Below are 18946 nucleotides of genomic sequence, written 5' to 3'. Positions count from 1 at the left end.
AGTTGTTTACATATTCTACATCTTCGATCCAAAGCAGGACCACTCCAAATTAAGCAGATGTCTGGCAATGTGATCAGATAAATCCACGTTGCGGCAGGAAATTGAAGCTATTACTGGCCCCTTATCAACCATATAACACCTCTTGATACTGTGAGAAGGTGACAGGCAGATTGCTGGAGTCACGCTATATCTTTCACAGATTTTTAACTTATGTGTGGTCCAGTGCGGGTCTTGTGTAGGTCTCAGCCCCAGGTGTGGGTCATAGGCTCATTACTGGGACAGAAAAGGCTGCACTTCAGGGAAGATCCAGGGAGTGAGAGGAGGCGTCTGGGTCTGTCCTGTTACTCTAAGTCGGTTGAGACTGTATTGTGTTTTTTATTTGTTTTGTGTGGTTGTTAGGAAGCCAAGTGTATAGTTATTTTACCATTACTGTTTAGTTAGTTGCTCATGAGTAGGATTTTGTTTCTTGTTGTTTTGCCTGAAGGTTGTATTTTATTTTGCTCATTTTGTGCCTGAAGTCAAGGTTTATTTATTTTCCTGATTTTTTCTAAATAAACCTGTGCGGGAAGTTAGCTTGGTAGCAGCAGTGGTGCGGACCCAAACAGTCAAGACAGGGACAAAAAATGTGCAGCAAACTGGTTTATTTACAAAATAATTTAAAAAAAAAAAAAAACAGAAAACAAATAAACCTTGGCTTCAGGCATAAAAAATACAAAACAAAACACAGCCTTAACTTCAGCAAAAATAAATCAAATCTCTGCTCATCTGAGCGCTAACTACACAGTAACAAAAATAATACTTCACTATACATGTGGCTTACTGTCTGCCACACGAACAAAAACAAGCCAGTCCAACTTGGTCTCACCAGACTCAAAATGTCAGGGCAGCTCTGAGGATCAGCAGCCTTGTATGGGTCAGTAATGAGCCAAGGATCTACACCTGGGCTGAGATCTACTCCTGATCAGCCCTGGACCACACATAAGTCAGGAACCTGGGGCTGATATAGCACGATTCCAGTACTGTACCTGTCACCTTCTCACACTTGTTTAATGCATATTTTGTGTCCCTGTCTTTGTCTGATTGGGTCCAGACTACTGCTGCTACTGGGCTACCTTCTCCACAATACACAATCTCTATAGTGATAGGTTTCCTGCTTTCACTAGGAGCTATAGGATACATATAGTAACACAACACCTTCAGAATGCACTGACTTTTGGAGGCTCTATTTTGGAGGACTGCTATCTACCACTTACGCTAGGTTCATACCTGCGTTCAGGTTTCCGTTCTTCAGGTATGCTTCGGGACACAAAGAACAGAAACCTAATTCGCTTAAAAAGCGGATATCCGTGGACCCCATACACTATAATGGGGTCCACCGGGTTTTCACCCAAAAAAATGCAGAAAAACGCAGAGAGAAAAGTCCTGTTTGCAGGACTTTTCTCTCTGTATTTTACAAGCGGTTTCGGGGATAGAAACCCTGAACCGAATACAAGTGTGAACCTAGCTTTATATAGCTTATGTACTATATAAATACTTGTATGTTCCTGGCACTGGCTTTATTAGCTGTCACAGTCTTAGGTTTTAAGACAGCCATTAATAATAAGTTATAGGTTCATCATTAAACTAGATTGTCATTAACCCCTTCCTACCGCAGCCATTTTATTTAATTTTTCACGTTAGCACTCTGTGCTTTCCAAAAGCCATAACTTTTTTTTATTTTTCCATTCATGGAGCCATTGGAGGACTTTATTTTTGTGGGAAAAACTATACTTTATAATGGTGGCATTTAATATTCCACACAATATATTAGGAAGTGAAAAATAATTCAGAATGGAGTAGAATTAGAAATGAACGGCATTTGCACCAATATCTTATTGGTTTTATTTTTAAGGCATTCACTTTGCAGCCACAATGACATGTTACGCTGGGTTCACACCTGCGTCTGGGGTCTCCGTTCTGTGGTTTCCGTCTTCTGCATGCCAGAAGACGGAAACCACAGACCGGGTCCGGCTGTGCGCGGCGGTGAGCGTTTTGCGCTCTCCGCCGCGAAACCGGATTTTTTTATCCGGACACAGAGTACTGCATGTCCGACTCTGTGTCCGGATTATAAAACCCGGTTTCGCGGCAGAGAGCGCAAAACGCTCACCGCCGCGCACGGCCGGACAGCTTTCTCACCCATTCAAATGAATGGGTGAGAAAGTCTCCTGCAGGTTTCCGTATCCTGCCTGTGTTTTAGGCAGAAAACGGAAACCTAAGTACGGAGACCGGGCCGCAGATGTGAACGAGCCCTTACCTGTATTTTGCAGGTTGTTACAATTATGGTAATAGCAAAGTTACTGTATATAGTTTTTGTTAGCTCTGAAACACCTTAAAGGGATTCTACCACTAAAACACTTTTTTTTCTAGTTACCACGTCGGAATAGCCTTTAAAAAGGCTATTCGTCTCTTACCTGTGGAAGTGCTCTCCGCCGCGCCGTTCGTTCAAAATACCGGTTTGTACCGGTATGCTAATTAGTTCTCTCGCAGCGATGGGGGCGTCCCCATCGCAGGAGCAGGGACCGCACTATGGCTGGGACCGCACTTTCACGCATGCGCAGTACGTTCGGCAATCTTCGCCGAACAGAGAGCATACTGCGCAGGCGTCCGACAGACGCTGAAGAGGCAAGGGGAGGACACCGAAGACCAGAGAGGCGGCGCTGCGGTCGGTTTTCGAGCTGCAATGGGGACGCCCCCATCGCTGCGAGAGAACTAATTAGCATACCGGTACAAACCGGTATTTTGAACGAACGGCGCGGCGGAGAGCACTTCCACAGGTAAGAGACGAATAGCCTTTTTAAAGGCTATTCCGACGTGGTAACTAGAAAAAAAAGTGTTTTAGTGGTAGAATCCCTTTAAAAAAAATCCCAAACTCTGAAAACAAAGGTCTACTCGCCATATATTCTGACATCTGTTACCATTTTATTGTTCCATATACAGGTCTAGACAAGGCATCTTTCTTGATGACCCAGATGTACTTTTTAATTATACAATTTTTGGGAATATCTGATGCTTTGGTCACTTTTTGTTAATATTTTTCTGGGAGGCGAAATGGCAAAAAAGTGTTGGTTTGGCTTTTTTTCCCCCCACTACAGCATTCACCAAACGGGAATTTTTTTTTAAATAAGTTTGCAGTCTTGCAGGCCATCCCAGTCCCCAGACCTGAATATCATTGAACATCTGTGGGATGATTTGAAGCGGGCTGTCCATGCTCGGCGACCATCTAACTTAACTGAACTTGAATTGTTTGTCCAAAATACCTTTATCCAGGATCCAGGAACTGATTAAAAGCTACAGGAAGCAACTAGAGGCTGTTATCTTTGCAAAAGGAGGATGTACTAAATATTAATGTCACTTTTCTGTTGAGGTGCCCATACTTTTGCACCGGTCAAATTTTGGTTTAATGCATATTGCGCATTTTCTGTTAGTACAATAAACCTCATTTCAATCCTGAAATATTACTGTGTCCATCAGTTATTAGATATATCAAACTGAAATGGCTGTTGCAAACACCAAAATATTTAGAACTAAAAATGATTAAGATTAATAGGGGTGCCCAAACTTTTTCATAGGACTGTATATATATATATATATATATATATATATATATATACATACAGTGGGGCAAAAAACTATTTAGTCAGTCACCAATAGTGCAAGTTCCACCACTTAAAAAGATGAGAGGCGTCTGTAATTTACATCATAGGTAGACCTCAACTATGAGAGACAAAATGAGAAAAAAAATCCAGAAAATCACATTGTCTGATTTTGTAAGAATTTATTTGCAAATTATGGTGGAAAATAAGTATTTGGTCAGTAACAAAATTTCATCTCAATACTTTGTTATATATCCTTTGTTGGCAATGACAGAGGTCAAACGTTTTCTGTAAGTCTTCACAAGGTTGGCACACACTGTTGTTGGTATGTTGGCCCATTCCTCCATGCAGATCTCCTCTAGAGCAGTGATGTTTTGGGGCTGTCGCTTGGCAACACAGACTTTCAACTCCCTGCAAAGGTTTTCTATAGGGTTGAGATCTGGAGACTGGCTAGGCCACTCCAGGACCTTGAAATGCTTCTTACAAAGCCACTCCTTCGTTGCCCTGGCGGTGTGCTTTGGATCATTGTCATGTTGGAAGACCCAGCCACGTTTCATCTTCAATGCCCTTGCTGATGGAAGGAGGTTTGCACTCAAAATCTCACGATACATGGCCCCATTCATTCTTTCATGTACCCATCAGTCATCCTGGCCCCTTTGCAGAGAAACAGCCCCAAAGCATGATGTTTCCACCCCCATGCTTTACAGTAGGTATGGTGTTTGATGGATGCAACTCAGTATTCTTTTTCCTCCAAACACGAAAAGTTGTGTTTCTACCAAACAGTTCCAGTTTGGTTTCATCAGACCATAGGACATTCTCCCAATACTCTTCTGGATCATCCAAATGCTCTCTAGCAAACTTCAGACGGGCCCGGACATGTACTGGCTTAAGCAGTGGGACATGTCTGGCACTGCAGGATCTGAATCCCTGGCGGCGTAGTGTGTTACTGATGGTAGGCTTTGTTACATTGGTCCCAGCTCTCTGCAGTTCATTCACTAGGTCCCCCCGCGTGGTTCTAGGATTTTTGCTCACCGTTCTTGTGATCATTTTGACCCCACGGGGTGAGATTTTGCGTGGAGCCCCAGATCGAGGGAGATTATCAGTGGCCTTGTATGTCTTCCATTTTCTAATTATTGCTCCCACAGTTGATTTCTTCAATCCAAGCTGGTTGCCTATTGCAGATTCAGTCTTCCCAGCCTGGTGCAGGGCTACAATTTTGTTTCTGGTGTCCTTTGACAGCTCTTTGGTCTTCACCATAGTGGAGTTTGGAGTCTGACTATTTGAGGGTGTGCACAGGAGTTTTTTTTATACTGATAACAAGTTTAAACAGGTGCCATTACTACAGGTAATGAGTGGAGGAAAGAGGAGACTCTTAAAGAAGAAGTTACAGGTCTGTGAGAGCCAGAAATCTTGATTGTTTGTAGGTGACCAAATACTTATTTTCCACCATAATTTGCAAAGAAATTCTTACAAAATCAGACAATGTGACTTTCTGGATTTGTTTTCTCATTTTGTCTCTCATAGTTGAGGTCTACCTATGATGTAAATTACAGACGCCTCTCATCTTTTTAAGTGGTGGAACTTGCACTATTGGTGACTGACTAAATACTTTTTTGCCCAAAATTTTTTTATTTTTTTTTGCACAAGAGAGTTTTCTACAGTATTGGCTGTAGTGTTGTGAGCCTGCTATATGACGCGAAACCAAGTGCCAAGTTGTCAGCGCTTTCTGTTTGTCATATAGATCTGGTGTCAAATTTCATGGATGCCATGTTTAAATAAGTATAGTGTAATGTAGACATACATATATAGATGTACAGTATTGCAAAATGTTGGAGAATCCAATAGTAAAATCTAGTCTTACCTTATCTATTAAATCAGGACGATTAGTAGCCGCCAGTATCACCACATCTTTCAGTTGTTCTACTCCATCCATTTCCGTTAAAAGCTGAGCTAAAACCCGGTCTGCCACATTTCCAGCCCCAGAGCTATAAAAGAGATATTGATCAAAACCCATATATAGTCCAAGTATACATCACAGCGTATTCATTCAGTATCATTATATATGACCTGCAGAGCTATAAAGTCATTTGCATTCTCTAGTAGGATGTGACTGACTATAGGAAATTAATAGGGACATACACCACATACATATGGCTGTGAATATTGGGTATTAGGTACAATTAACCTAAAACAGACATCTGGAGTTAAACTTAACGTGTCACCAGAACCCAATGTATCAAAATTAGCTCTTTAAAGCAACAAAGGCATTGCTGGTAAGCAAGCGGTAAGACCCTCATCGCTCCAAATAGCTCATATTGCACATTGACAAAAACAGTGATATCTGGGCAACAAATGCACATATTCACAAAGGGAAAATAGTGTCTGATCCAGGGGACTTAACCTATGTAGATGGGTAATATGCTGGGTTCTGGTGACAGAGATGAGTGAGTACTATTCGAAACTGCAGTTTCGAATAGCACGCACCCATAGGAATGAATGGACGTAGCCAGCACGCAGTGGGTTAAGTGGCCGGTCGCCGGCAAAGTCTGCGTGCCGGCCGCTTCCATTCATTTCTATGGGTGCGTGCTATTCAAAACGGCCATTTCGAATAGTACTCGCTCATCTCTAGTGACAGACTCTCTTTAACCCCTTAAGGACCCGGCCATTTTTTCAGTTTCGTATTTTCTTTTTTCAGTCCCCACACTTCAAGAGCCTTAAGTTTGTCATTTTTCAGTTCGCAGAGTGACATGATGGCTTATTTTTTGCAGGATAAATCGTACTTTGTAATGGAATCATTCAATATTCTGTGCAATGTACTGTAAAACTGTAAAAAAAAATCAGAATGAGGTACAATTGGAGAAAAAAATGCATTTGTGCCAATTCCATATGGGTTTTATTTTTACAGCGTTCACTGTTCGCTAAAGATGACATGTTAGGGCTCGTTCACATCTGCGCCTGGGGTCTCCGTTCTGCAGGTTTCCGTTTCCTGCGCGAAACTGGGCTGGAAACGGAAACCTGCAGGCATTTTTCAAACCCATTCATTTGAATGGGTTTGAAAAGTGTCCGGCAGTGGGCACCCGTGAGCGTTTTATACTCTCCGCGGCAAAACCGTTTTTTTTTTAACTGGACACAAAGTCGGACATGCAGAAACTAAAAATGGTTTCACAGCGGAGAGCATAAAACGCTCACAGACCCTCACTGCCGGTCACGGTCTGACAGGTTTCCGTCTTCTGTCTGCAGAAGACAGAAACCTGTTAATGGAGACCCGAACGCTGGTGTGAACCCAGCATTACCCGTATCAGTACGAACACGGCGATTCCAAATTTATATAGTATTTGATTTGATTTGAACTGTTTTGATACCGTATTAAAAAAAAAGAAAAAGAAAAATGAAAGGCTTTGCAAAATAGAAAAAAAAACTGTGTTCGCCATGTTGTGACACCTACAACTTTTTGATATTTACATGTATGGAGCTGGTCTTTTTATGCAGAACAAGATACAAGCAATTGGTACCTGTCTAACTACAGAAAACTCTAGCATTATTTAAAGACGATATACATAAGACAGAGGCATATTGGAATGACTCCCTGCACAGGGATTGTGTGTTGTGCTCCAATAAAAATATAGGGTTTTGCAGAAAGTAACGTATAAAGAGTATTGTTTGCGCGCTATTGTTTAAAGTTAGTCTAACAGGAACATAGAGAACTGTAAATCCTTTGAGTTTGTTCCAGTGTTCCCTTTTGTAATTTACATTTTTGACAGGAGGTCTGGAAAGTTTGCTGGTTGATATCCAAGAGGTTTTCATCAGCCATAAAGCAAGAGAATCACAGTTTAAGCAGGATGTTTTTGACATGGTGATCCAGTGTAGATAGAAGAGCAGGAAGCTGGGGCTTGTAATCCTGTCTCTTTCCACTGAAGCATGGAATGCTAAGCAGCTCTTAGCAGCCTCAGAATGACGATACATTAGAAGCCGGGGCATGGGACATCTATCACTAAACAAGCACAAATCACATTGCTCATTAACTTTTTTTGGTAGGAATATGTGAAGCGCGACAGCCTGGACTTTGACTTTGAAAATAAACTCAGTGCCCCTGCATATTTCCTGTCCAAGGGTCCATGTAAAAGCAGTTTCCTTCATACTGAGAGGGTCATCCAGCCTTGTGTAAATAAAGCTTAAAGGGGCTCTATCAGCAAAATCCTATTCAGGCTATTCAGGCACCGTAAATGTTATATTAAACTACCCCCCGTTTTAAAATAATAACTTAAAAAAGAATGTGCTCTACTTACGGAACGTGCACCCTGGGCGGGCATTCTGGGTGTGTCTTCATCTTCTTTCCCGCCTCTTCTTCCTCTGACGTCTTCGGGTCCTGTCCTCCTCCGGCGCTTGCTCGCAGACACTGATAAAAAAAAATAGCCCGGGCGCATGCGCAGTAGCCGTAGTAGAAGCCGCGTGCTACTGCACATGCGCCCGGGCTATTTTTTTTTTATCAGTGTCCGCGAGCAAGCGCCGGAGAAGGACGGGACCCGAAGACGTCAGAGGAAGAAGAGGCGGGGAAGAAGAAGACGGCGCACCCTGAATGCCCGCCCAGGGTGCACGTTCCGTAAGTAGAGAACATTCTTTTTTAAGTTATTATTTTAAAACAGCGGGGTAGTTTAATTTAACTTTTACAGTGCCTGAATAGCCTTTTTAAAGGCTATTCACGCATATGTGGGGCTCTATCAGCATGATTTTGCTGATAGAGCCCCTTTAATCACAGTATACTAAAAATGTAGGCCACTTTGTAACTGAGTTTGTGCTTTAGTTCTCTGTCGTATTCATGGACCTTTATCGCCAATTGGTTACATCCAAAACCCTTATAGGCTGAATATTTTGTGCACCTAATAAATTATTGTAATAAGGCTCTCAGTTCAGTTTGTTTGATAGAAAGATCATTTTCCCACAGCCGAACTCGGCACGACAGGTTTCCGTCTTCTGCATGCAGAAGATGGAAACCTGAAAACGGAGTTCAGGCGCTGGTGTGAACCCAGTGTTAGATTAGATATTTATTGCCTAATCTAAGGATTGATTATAAATAATAATTCATGGACGGTTGTTCATGAAAGTGATATAGACAGAGTATATAAAAAGGCACCATGGGAGTGTGACCCCACCAAGAGTTCCATATATATGGATTATTAAGTTCAACTGGCACTCTTTCATGAACTATCTTTGAAGTTTCTTATATGCAGTTAAACAGTACTGTACCAATGCTAACTGTCCCAGGTTACCTTCGCAACAGGTCTAATACCGGTACTGGTCTGATTTATTTCTTTTTTTTATTTTTGCAAAATATACAGTCCAGTCATATTAATGTGACCACCGCCTACTTTTGATGTCAACGTTAAATAACCAAATCGCAGAAGGCACGTGTCATCAGCCATCTGGGTGCACTCATCATTGTGGAAGGTACGATGGATCAAAACAAGTATGCATCTATCCTTGTGGACCATGTTCACCCCTACATGCGAATTGTTTTTCCTCAGGATGATGGCATCTACCAGCAGGACAATGTGACGTGCCATAAAGCTCGCAGTGTATGTGCGTGGTTCGAGGAGCACCAGGATGAGTTTACTGTACTCCCTTGGCCAGCAAATTCCACAGGCTTGAACCCAATCGAGAATCTGTGGGACCAGCTCGATCGGGTTTTTCACGCCATGGATGCTCAACCGCGTAACCAAGCGCAGCTGGACACGGCACTGGAGTCGGCATGGCTCAACATCCCAGTGAACATCATCACAACATCCCCTCTCTTCCAGCACGTCTCGCAGCAGTCCGCTCTGGGAAAGGTAGTTATTCTGGATTTTGACAGGTGGTCACTTTAATGTGACTGGACTGTATACTTATACCATGCAGAAATCATTCTCAAGTCAGACACTCTGTTAATGGTGATCATGTGTACTACTAGTACATTAAGAGCATCCTGAAAACATGGAGAGGAGGCAAATCACTTCATTAGTATCCCATACTCAAAAAGGACTCCATATTCAGCAATAAAAAAAAATACAGCAAGGGAACATCATATTTTTGGCAGAACCTTTGATGCCAGATATTTGAAGGAGACAAGCACAATTATTTATTCATAACTGGGGAAATTTATTAGCATAATTTTATGTAATTTCCTGAAATATATTAAAGCAGAGTACCATTCGCACTACATACGATGTTTATATTTTCACTACCTTTAAGACTTCCATTTATAACTAAAACTGTAGTGCTCTGCAGATCATTGATATAAAGGATACCACTGACATGTAACAGATCCCACTGACTTACATCAATATTAGGGTAGTGCTGACAGTATTAGCATCAAGTGTCTGATCCTGGGGTGTTGACCATAATGTATCTATGTTGTGCCATAGATGCATTTCAGTTAGCAGACATGCAATTCATCTGACTTTTCTTGGCGTTTTCAGGCCCCCTCACTTGATCAGCATTCACTTGCACCCAGCTGCCGACTCATTGGTATTCACTGCGCTGCGACATCACCTCAGTGCAGTGAATACTAATACGGAGGTTAACAGGGAACCCGCCACCCTATTTAAAGTTTAATTTTATTATTAGGTGTGAGACGGGTTTTGAACACAGGATCACACCTAATGATGAAGTATGGAAGACAGGCAGGCACTCTACTTCTTGAGCCTCCATTACTCTCTATGGGAGGTTTTTCTTTTACTGAATTTCAACATTGTTTACTTACTACTGACGTACTACTTTAAAAAAAAAAAACATCCCATTCACAACAGTGGCTCAAGCAGTAGAATGACTACCTTGTATATGTTACAGGGAAATGATGAGACTAGGGATTTGATCAATTTCTGGAAGATGTTAAGATTGCAAATCTGTGGGGTCATTTCCCTAAAGAAAGTCTGTGATTTGATCAAATCCCTGAACTGTTTTAGTGAAATGATAAAATCACTGACTTTCTTTAGGGAAATGACCCCACAGAGTTGTTATTTTAACATCTTCCAGGATGTGATCAAATGCCTAGTCTCATCATTTCCCTGCGACATACACATTACTGTTAAGTAAGATTATAGATTCAATCCAGTATCACACCTAATGAAAAAAAAATAACAAAATAAGACGTTAAATTGATAGGGAGATGCCCTCTATACATTCCTTTATGTAATCACTAACTAGCATACATAAAACATGGTGCAACAGTTTATTTGATTTAAACATGAATAATATGGCGCCCGATATTATTATATGGGGTCTGTATTCACAGACCACAGTGTCTTACTATGACCACCCTGCCCCTATCAATATCAACTGTCTCTATGTACTTAACTTCTTACTGAGTGTCACATAACCCTCTACAACTAAATTGAAGCCCTGCTACCCTACTTCATTAATATTCACTGTCAATGGTGCCAGTGAAGTAGACACTGATGAAGTAGGCAGCGCTGCCACTTGTGGCCTCTGTGTACAAGAGTGGTTTCAGGCAGCAGGTCTTTTGGTCAGTCAAGGTGTGTATGAAGTCTGAGTGTGTGAGTCCACTGCCTGCCCCACATTCTCAGCCCCCACCACCACCATCATGGAGGTGTTTAATTGGTTCCAAATTTATTCTGCAGCAGGACAACAGCTCCAAACATACAACAAAAGTAATTAAAAACTATCTTCAATTTAAAGGGATTCTATCATTAAAATTGTATTTTTTCTGCCTACCACATCGGAATAGCCTTAAGAAAGGCTATTTTTCTCCTTCCTTTAGATGTCTTCTCTGGGCCGCCGTTCGGTAGAAATCCTGGTTTTCTTCAGTATGAAAATGAGGTCTCTCGCAGCACTGGGGGTGGGCCCCAGCACTCAAACAGCACTGGGGGCGTCCCTAATGCTGCGAGAAAAATCTCCAGCGCCGCTTCCATCTTCTTCTGGAATGGCCTCTCTTTGCGTCTTCGTGCTGAGTTCAAACTGCACGTGCCCGCCGGCCACAAGAAAATGGCCGCTTACACTTACTGTGAGGCCACTTTCTTGTGGCTGGCGGGCATGCACAGTCAACTTTGCCGAGGCCCAAGGCCTATAAGTTTGAACCCAGCGCCGGAAAAAGACGCGAAGAGAGGCTGTTCCAGACGAAGATGGAGGCGGTGCTGGAGAGTTCTCTTGCAGCATTGGGGATGCCCCCAGTGCTGCGAGAGAACTCATTTGCATACCAACAAAAACTGGGATTTCTACGGCAGCCCGGAGAAGACATCTAAAGGTAGGAGAAAAATAGCCTTTCTTAAGGCCATTCTGACGTGGTAGGCATAAAAAATACAATTTTCATGATAGAATCCCTTTAAAGAAGAACAAGGCGTCTTGTGAGTGATGATATGGCCCCCAATGAGCCTTGATCTGAGACACAGAATGATCTGCAGCAGATCTGGGTTTAGTTCTTAAATTTGTTTGGGACAATAACATCCTCTGCAGAAATTGTTCGAACATGGTAGCCTCTTGAAATAGCTGATCAGGGAATTCTGGGTACAGTAACCCCAACAATCTAATCTAGCCTTGGAAACGCCATTTAAGCTTCCAGGATGAGTAGGAGCAATATAATATAGCTTAATCTCTCAAAAAAAGATCCGTATAAAACAAAATGACTAAAGGAATGGGTGTGCCCTAAAGATACATAAAATGTCTTTAGACATGTATACTATATGCTATTTTCAAGTATATGAAATCTGCCAGCTAGCGGATAAACTAAGTGAAGTTCAAGTAAAATGATGTGAACTATAGGGTCAATGGCCTGGCTTGCAACGTGTCCACAGCCATGATAAATGATCATGCAGCTGCTCAGTGGATATACAAATTATGTCACCCTCCTATTCCCATACATTTCCCAAAGAGAAAAAAATGACATGAACGCAAGCAAGCAAAATGCTAAGAATTTGTGACGCATGAACAGTCTGACATCCGTTGTTTAGATATGTCTTTGCCGTGCCAGAAACTCGAGGCAAGCAATGCTGGATGTGAGTTTATGGAAAACAGAGCTTTTGGGCTTACTGTGATACTATACAAGAATGCCAGCAGATATTTAGAGAAAATTCCTGTAACTGCTTCTCATGGACAACTGTGTCAGCGCCGTGTACATTTAATGTAACAATGTGTCCTGCCAGATGATTTACATTCTTCCATTCCATTCTTCTCCAAATCTTGACAGCTTTTGTTACATACAACAGCAAAAGGATACATCTTAATACGGTATTCATCTGGGGTTGTGTACACCTGTATATCGTCACATTGTGAATAAGACAAATGGTATTCTCCATGGTCAAAAGTTGAAGCTACTGTAGTGTGTGGTCTACAAGGCTGCCTGTTATAGTACCATTGTCTTATCCAAATTGACCTAATCTACACATAATGCTCAATATGGTGGCAGTATACGAGAAGTAAATAAATGCTGCCATGATTGTTATGTGATAAAATATATGGTCTGGCAGGCAAGGGTCGGTGAGTGAGGTGTATGGGGAGTGGAGGTGTTGCATTCCATTTCTATCACTAGTGGGAGCTGCAGAGGGACAACCAGGTGAGCAGTAAGGATGAAGAGTGATGATATTACTATCTGGATCACAAGTGCCAGGTTATTATTATACCACTGTAACTGAGAGATGATGTAGCCAGATAGTGAGGTACATTCTGGTCATGAAGACATAGCAATGTATAACCACAGAATTTGCTGATAACATGTCACACAGTAAAACAGAGGTTTACCTTGTTCAGAGACTGCAAAATGTGGAATACTGCCCTTCCTTCAACTGCAATGTGTCCTTATTCAGGCCACCTATAAAATTGGTATGTTCTGGAATGTCATCGGTGAGAAGCGCTTACATATACGGGACTAGCTGATCTGTGTGTGAGAGCCCAGCACTACCAGTAGTTAACCCTTACTGTTGTGGAGAACTCTCTCACTAGCGCCATCTTGTACAAATAGCTCACTTAAAGTCAATGTCCAATTCTTTAGGATGTGTTCGCTTTCCTTGATGAAGGGTCTGCTGTATTCTCTTTACATGTATAGCTCCTGGACACCATTTTTTTTTTTTTTTTTTTAAGTGTTCAGCACTGTAGCCATGAAGCACTGGAGTCCTGAGTTTGAATCCAACCAAGGACAACATCTGCAAGGAATTTGTATGTTTTCCCCGTGTTTGCGTGAGTTTCCTCCGAGTACTCAGGTTTCCTCCCACACTCCAAAGACATACTGATAGGCAAAATGCAGATTGTGAGCCCCATGTGGGACAGTGCCTGACAAGGTCTGTAAAAGCACTGCGGAATATGTTGGTGCTATACGTGTAAGCTAAATAAAGAAATAATAATGAACTGTAACTAGGGCTTATTTTCAGAGAAGGACTTATTCTCAGAATAGAGCTTCTATTTCAAGCATACTCCAAAAATTCTGAACAAAAATCATGCTAGGGCTCGTATTCGAGGTAGTTCTTATTTTTGGAGAAACACGGTAGCAAGGTATTTTATAGCCTCCCTTGTAGAATATATAGAGTTATGTTATGCTTCTTGGAAGGTGAGAATGAAAAGACAAAAATTGGTTTGGTCTTGAAAGGATTAACTGTTGCTTTATTCTTGAAAATTATTACAGTGAAGAAAAACTTGGGACAACCAAGGAAGCTAGCATCCAACAGTGTAATATATTACTTTTGAGTAGTTTTAGATGTTTGACCAAAGGTGGATCTGCCCAGAAAAGAATCAGAAAAAGCTAAATAAAGTTCATAAAAGGTGAAAGAACTGATGTGTATACAAAAGGTCGCAGTTAATATATTACTCCAATTGTGATTTTTTTTTTTTCTTATTTAGTTCCATGCATGAAATACTTGAACCATGTGCTACATTAGGAAACAGTCAAGTTAGTATATCCGGCTGTTTATTAAATGATTGAGCAAGTGAAACATATTTCAACTGTGAAGAAATGTACCAAATAACCAAGCATTGTTAAGTTTTCAGATGAGTCAAAACCCAGAAAACACGTAGCCTGGTTCAGTATTTACTGGCAGACAAAAAACTGAATGTTCATACAGTTGTGGGTAATCCAAGTCTGTAATTTGGGAGTTTAGCAAATCTTGTACCCACTAACTAAACTTTGTCAGAACTTTTACCCATCTATACCCGGTGACACAATACATTTACAATGTCTTCCTAGGAGAAATATGATTAACAGTAAGGTGGCTCTGTGGTTAGGATTGTCCACCCAAAGGTAACATTTGGAAGGCGTTTGTAGGGTCTCATGTGAGTTTCCTTTGAGTACTCTGGTTTCCTCCCACAACGCAAAGTACTGTGGAATATGTTAGCAAAGTATAAATGAATGAGACATTTAACAGCAACCTGAAAAATGAAGTGTCCTTTAGTTTATGTTAAATCTGAGATCCAAGTTTAAATATGTTATGCTAATATATGATCACTTAATAAAAAAAAAGGTGTAAAAAGGTGCCCTATAAAAAGGCTCTAAGAAACTGCAAGACCATAAATAAAAAAGCTCTACTTTTTAGAAGTGCATCCTCTTGTGAAAGATCTTCGACTGATAGACATGCCCAGTTGACAGACTTTGAGAGGAGGCGCACCACTGGATTTAGAGGAGCAGGATGGTCATTTCTACAAACTGCCCGTAATCTATGCCATTCTGACCTAGGTGGTGTTAGGAGTAGTAGTTATGTCAGGGCACACACACAAGGTGATCAGGCTTGCTGTGTGTGGACAAGACCAGTAGTTGAAAGCCCTGAAATGAGAAGCAACATGTGTCCATGGGAGTCCCTGCAGATATCACTGAGAGGGTTATGTCCCATATCAGGGTTGACTGACTATTGTATGCAATGGCTCCCCTGGTTATCACACCAGCAGGTCACAGATAAGGAAGGATGGAAGTGCTCAACATGATACCTTCATACTCGAACCCGACCATCACTGGATCCCTTTACAGTGAAATACAGTATAAATATTGTTATATTTATTATAGTACTGTTTGCATCCCTGTGTTATTTGTTTCCAATTGGACATAGTAAAATCTGACTGTTTACTGTGGAGATGATATAAGTATTTGCATACACTGAGCAGCAACTTGTGCACTGACTACTCTGCAGGGACCTTCACGCCATCACCCCTAAGAACGGAGCTGCAGCAGCTGCTTCAAAGACCTGTGAAGACAGAGAAGGTCTGCCATACTCAGAGAGGAGGGCAAGAGTATGGGCAAAAAGCAGCATTTTGGCACTGATTTTGAGGCAAAGTCTGGATCTGCCTTCCATTGGTTTCAAGAGATTAAAGCAAGACATGGAAAAGAAAAACCCTACCTCAAATTCCATTTCCGCTGTGTGAACATACCCTAAGGGGGAGTTCACACAGAGTAACGTGCCGCATTACTCTGTGGCACGTATACGCCGTGTGAGATTTTGCGGGCCGTATACGCTCCCATTGATTTCAATGGGAGCGTGAATCGTAAACGTCACGTTATTTTGCGGCCGTGATTTTGCAAAATAACACGGCGTATACGCTCCTAACTCCCACTGAAATGAATGGACGCATTTTGAGCGCGTCATCTGCCGGCACGTGTATACGTGCCAGATTGCGCTCCACTTTCCTCCGTGTGAAGTCCCCCTAAGAGTACTATATGTGGAAGGATGCAGCAGGCAATGTCTTGGGACACAATAGTGGACGTCTGTGGAACACGATACACAGTCCAGTCATATTAATGTGACCACCGCCTACTTTGACGTCAACGTTAAATATCCAATCACAGAAGGAAGGTGTCATCAGCCATCTCGGAGCACTAATCATTGTGGAAGGCACGATGGATCAACACAAGTATGCATCTATCCTTGCGGACCATGTTCACCCCTACATACGAAATGTTTTTCCTCAGGATGATGGCATCTACCAGCAGGATATATATATATCTCTGCTTGCTGTCATTAATTGTTTACTTTCAGTGGATAAAAATCAGTCCCTGGTCATGTGATCTATAGTCCATGGTCATGTGATCTATAGTCCATGGTCATGTGATCTATAGTCCATGGTCATGTGATGAGCACGCGGGTGCACAGCTCGTTACCAGGCAGCTGTCTGATTATTATGCTTTGACTGCAATGAGAGGTGCGCCTGTGTGTTCATTACGTGAGCATGGACTCTATATCACATGACCATGGACTGATTTTTATCCACTGGAAGTAGAAAAATGACAGCAAGCAGAGATCTAGAAAACTGTAAGGAAAGTATACTGGAAAATTGTAGAACTTTTCATTATACAGACAGTAACATTTATTGGCCGCAACTGGACCACGCCTTTAAGAATGATAGGATAGAAAGGAGATCTGCCTCTACCATGGTCATGCTGTGACTGCAGATTTTAAAACATTAGATTTTTTTCTAGCTAAAAAGTACAGGTCTTTTTGCCATCATGCAACCACTGCCTGAATGAAAATACAACTGATCTACAATCCTTGTCTATGGGTGAGGGGTTCATTCTAGATAACATAATGGATCTTTATGTAAGGTCTGCAGAAGCCTCTGGCCTGAAATTTACATGGTCATAGGCAAGTCCAAATAGTGATTCTAGCAGTGGATTTATGAATCGAGCACTGAATTCTAATACAAGTGAGGCACTCACTAATAAATAGTCCTGGCTTCCTTACAGCAATAGTTCTTTTCCAGAGTTACTTTCTTTTGGAGTACATTCTGTAGCTTTCAGGCATTCATTTAATTTAAACATTTCTTGGACAAAGTGGCTTGGTAAATTGGTGCCAAACGTGCTGAAAAACACATTTTTCCCCTCGCTTCCTGATGTAATCATTTCGAGGCCCCGGGTGTAGGAGGCCATTCCTGCCAGGGCCTAAGATTTCCATATTTCAAACTGAAAGGAATCTGGCATGCAACACTGGACATTATTTCCTTTGCACATTCTTCTCAAAGGCCAGCCAAGATTTTTTTTTTCTTTCATATCAATAATATTTAAAAGAATAACAGATGGTACTTTTAACCCCTTTCCTCCTGAAATAGTAGAGGCTAGTCAAAATATACTGTGATACTACAGATGAACGTTCACAGGCAAACGGAAATGTACCAAACTTTCTTATATAATTACGGTTTATTCAATATAATAATTTTAGGTTTATACAATAAGATTCTCGCATCCAAAAGTTGGCTCGTGCATTGTTCACACTAGCCTCAGGCTATGTTCACAGTCTGGGGATTCCGTTCCCCATTCCGCTTTAAAAATGCGGAGAGAAAGTCCTGAAAATAGGACTTTTCTCTCTGCCTTTTTCTTCTCTTTTGGGCAGAAACCCTGCAGACCCCATTATAGTCTATAGCAGTGGTCCCCAAACTTTTTTCCGCCAGGGACCAGTTTCAACAAGACAATTTTTCTATGGCTTGGTGGAGAAGGGAAGGGGTGTGGTTGGGGACGGGGTTAAGCATGGGGTTGTAGATTAGAATCATGTACATTTGAAAACACAAGAGAAAGTTTGGTAGGAGAGTGGGGGTTGGAGCCAAGACCTGCTGCATGTCCTGCATAGTACTAGAATCCCGGACATACAGCAGGTCCCGGCTCAACCCCGCACTTTGCTCACCTTATCCCGAAGAGGAACAACCAAGCGTCAGTGTTGTGGGTCCTGCCTCAACCCCGGGCACTCGCCGACTCCACAACACTGACATCCAGTGACAGTACGGCAGAGCGTGTCCGCAGTGGAGCTCTGAGCACGGCCCTCCTCTCTCTTTGTTATCCCACTTGTGACAGGCAGCGCGCCCAGGAGAGGTGAGTGGCTGTCAACCACTGGACCTGGAAGACAGAACGGCAGACCACAGCTGCAGTGAAGCTCTTAGCACGGCCCTCTGCTGCGGTCTGCCATACTTGTCACTGGATGTCAGTGTTGTGGAGCCGGCGAGTGCCCCGGGGCTGAGCCAGGACCCGCCATTTGTCCGAGATACTATACTGTACTGGACAAATCCCGGGTCCTGGCTCAACCCCGGGCACTCGCCAGCTCCACAGCAGTTGCTGACTCCTCGCCGCCGATACACGGACCGGTGCAACATGCCCCGCGGCCCGGTACTGGTCCACGGACTGGCGGTTGGGGACCCCTGGTCTATAGGGTCTGTGAGTTTCCAAGAGTAACTCATTTTTTTAAGTGGATTAGGTTTCCAATTCAGGGGGCCCCCAAGCAAATCCTCCAAATGGAAATCTAAACGCAGGTGTGTACCTAGTGCCCTTTTGCAACCTTGCAGTCATGGTATGATCTAGCGCAGTGATTCTTAACCGGGTTCAATCGAACCCTAGGCCCTATGCACGGTTCATTTTGTGTACCAGTAATAAA

The 18946-nt window shown here is 42.3% G+C and overlaps 1 protein-coding gene across 1 annotated transcript in view; it reads right to left on the bottom strand.

Annotated features, from left to right (window-relative positions):
- Positions 1 to 18946, bottom strand: part of AFG2A (AAA ATPase AFG2A) — a 262459-nt gene that overhangs the window by 152037 nt on the left and 91476 nt on the right. The window contains exon 14 of the mRNA XM_075287104.1: positions 5494 to 5617. Within this exon, the coding sequence (XP_075143205.1) occupies positions 5494 to 5617 (124 nt within the window). The remainder of the gene's footprint in view (positions 1 to 5493; positions 5618 to 18946) is intronic.

The sequence above is a fragment of the Leptodactylus fuscus genome, chromosome 1 (assembly GCF_031893055.1).
Source record: "Leptodactylus fuscus isolate aLepFus1 chromosome 1, aLepFus1.hap2, whole genome shotgun sequence".
Classification (NCBI taxonomy): domain Eukaryota; kingdom Metazoa; phylum Chordata; class Amphibia; order Anura; family Leptodactylidae; genus Leptodactylus; species Leptodactylus fuscus.
This window is presented reverse-complemented; position numbering and strand designations above follow the sequence as displayed.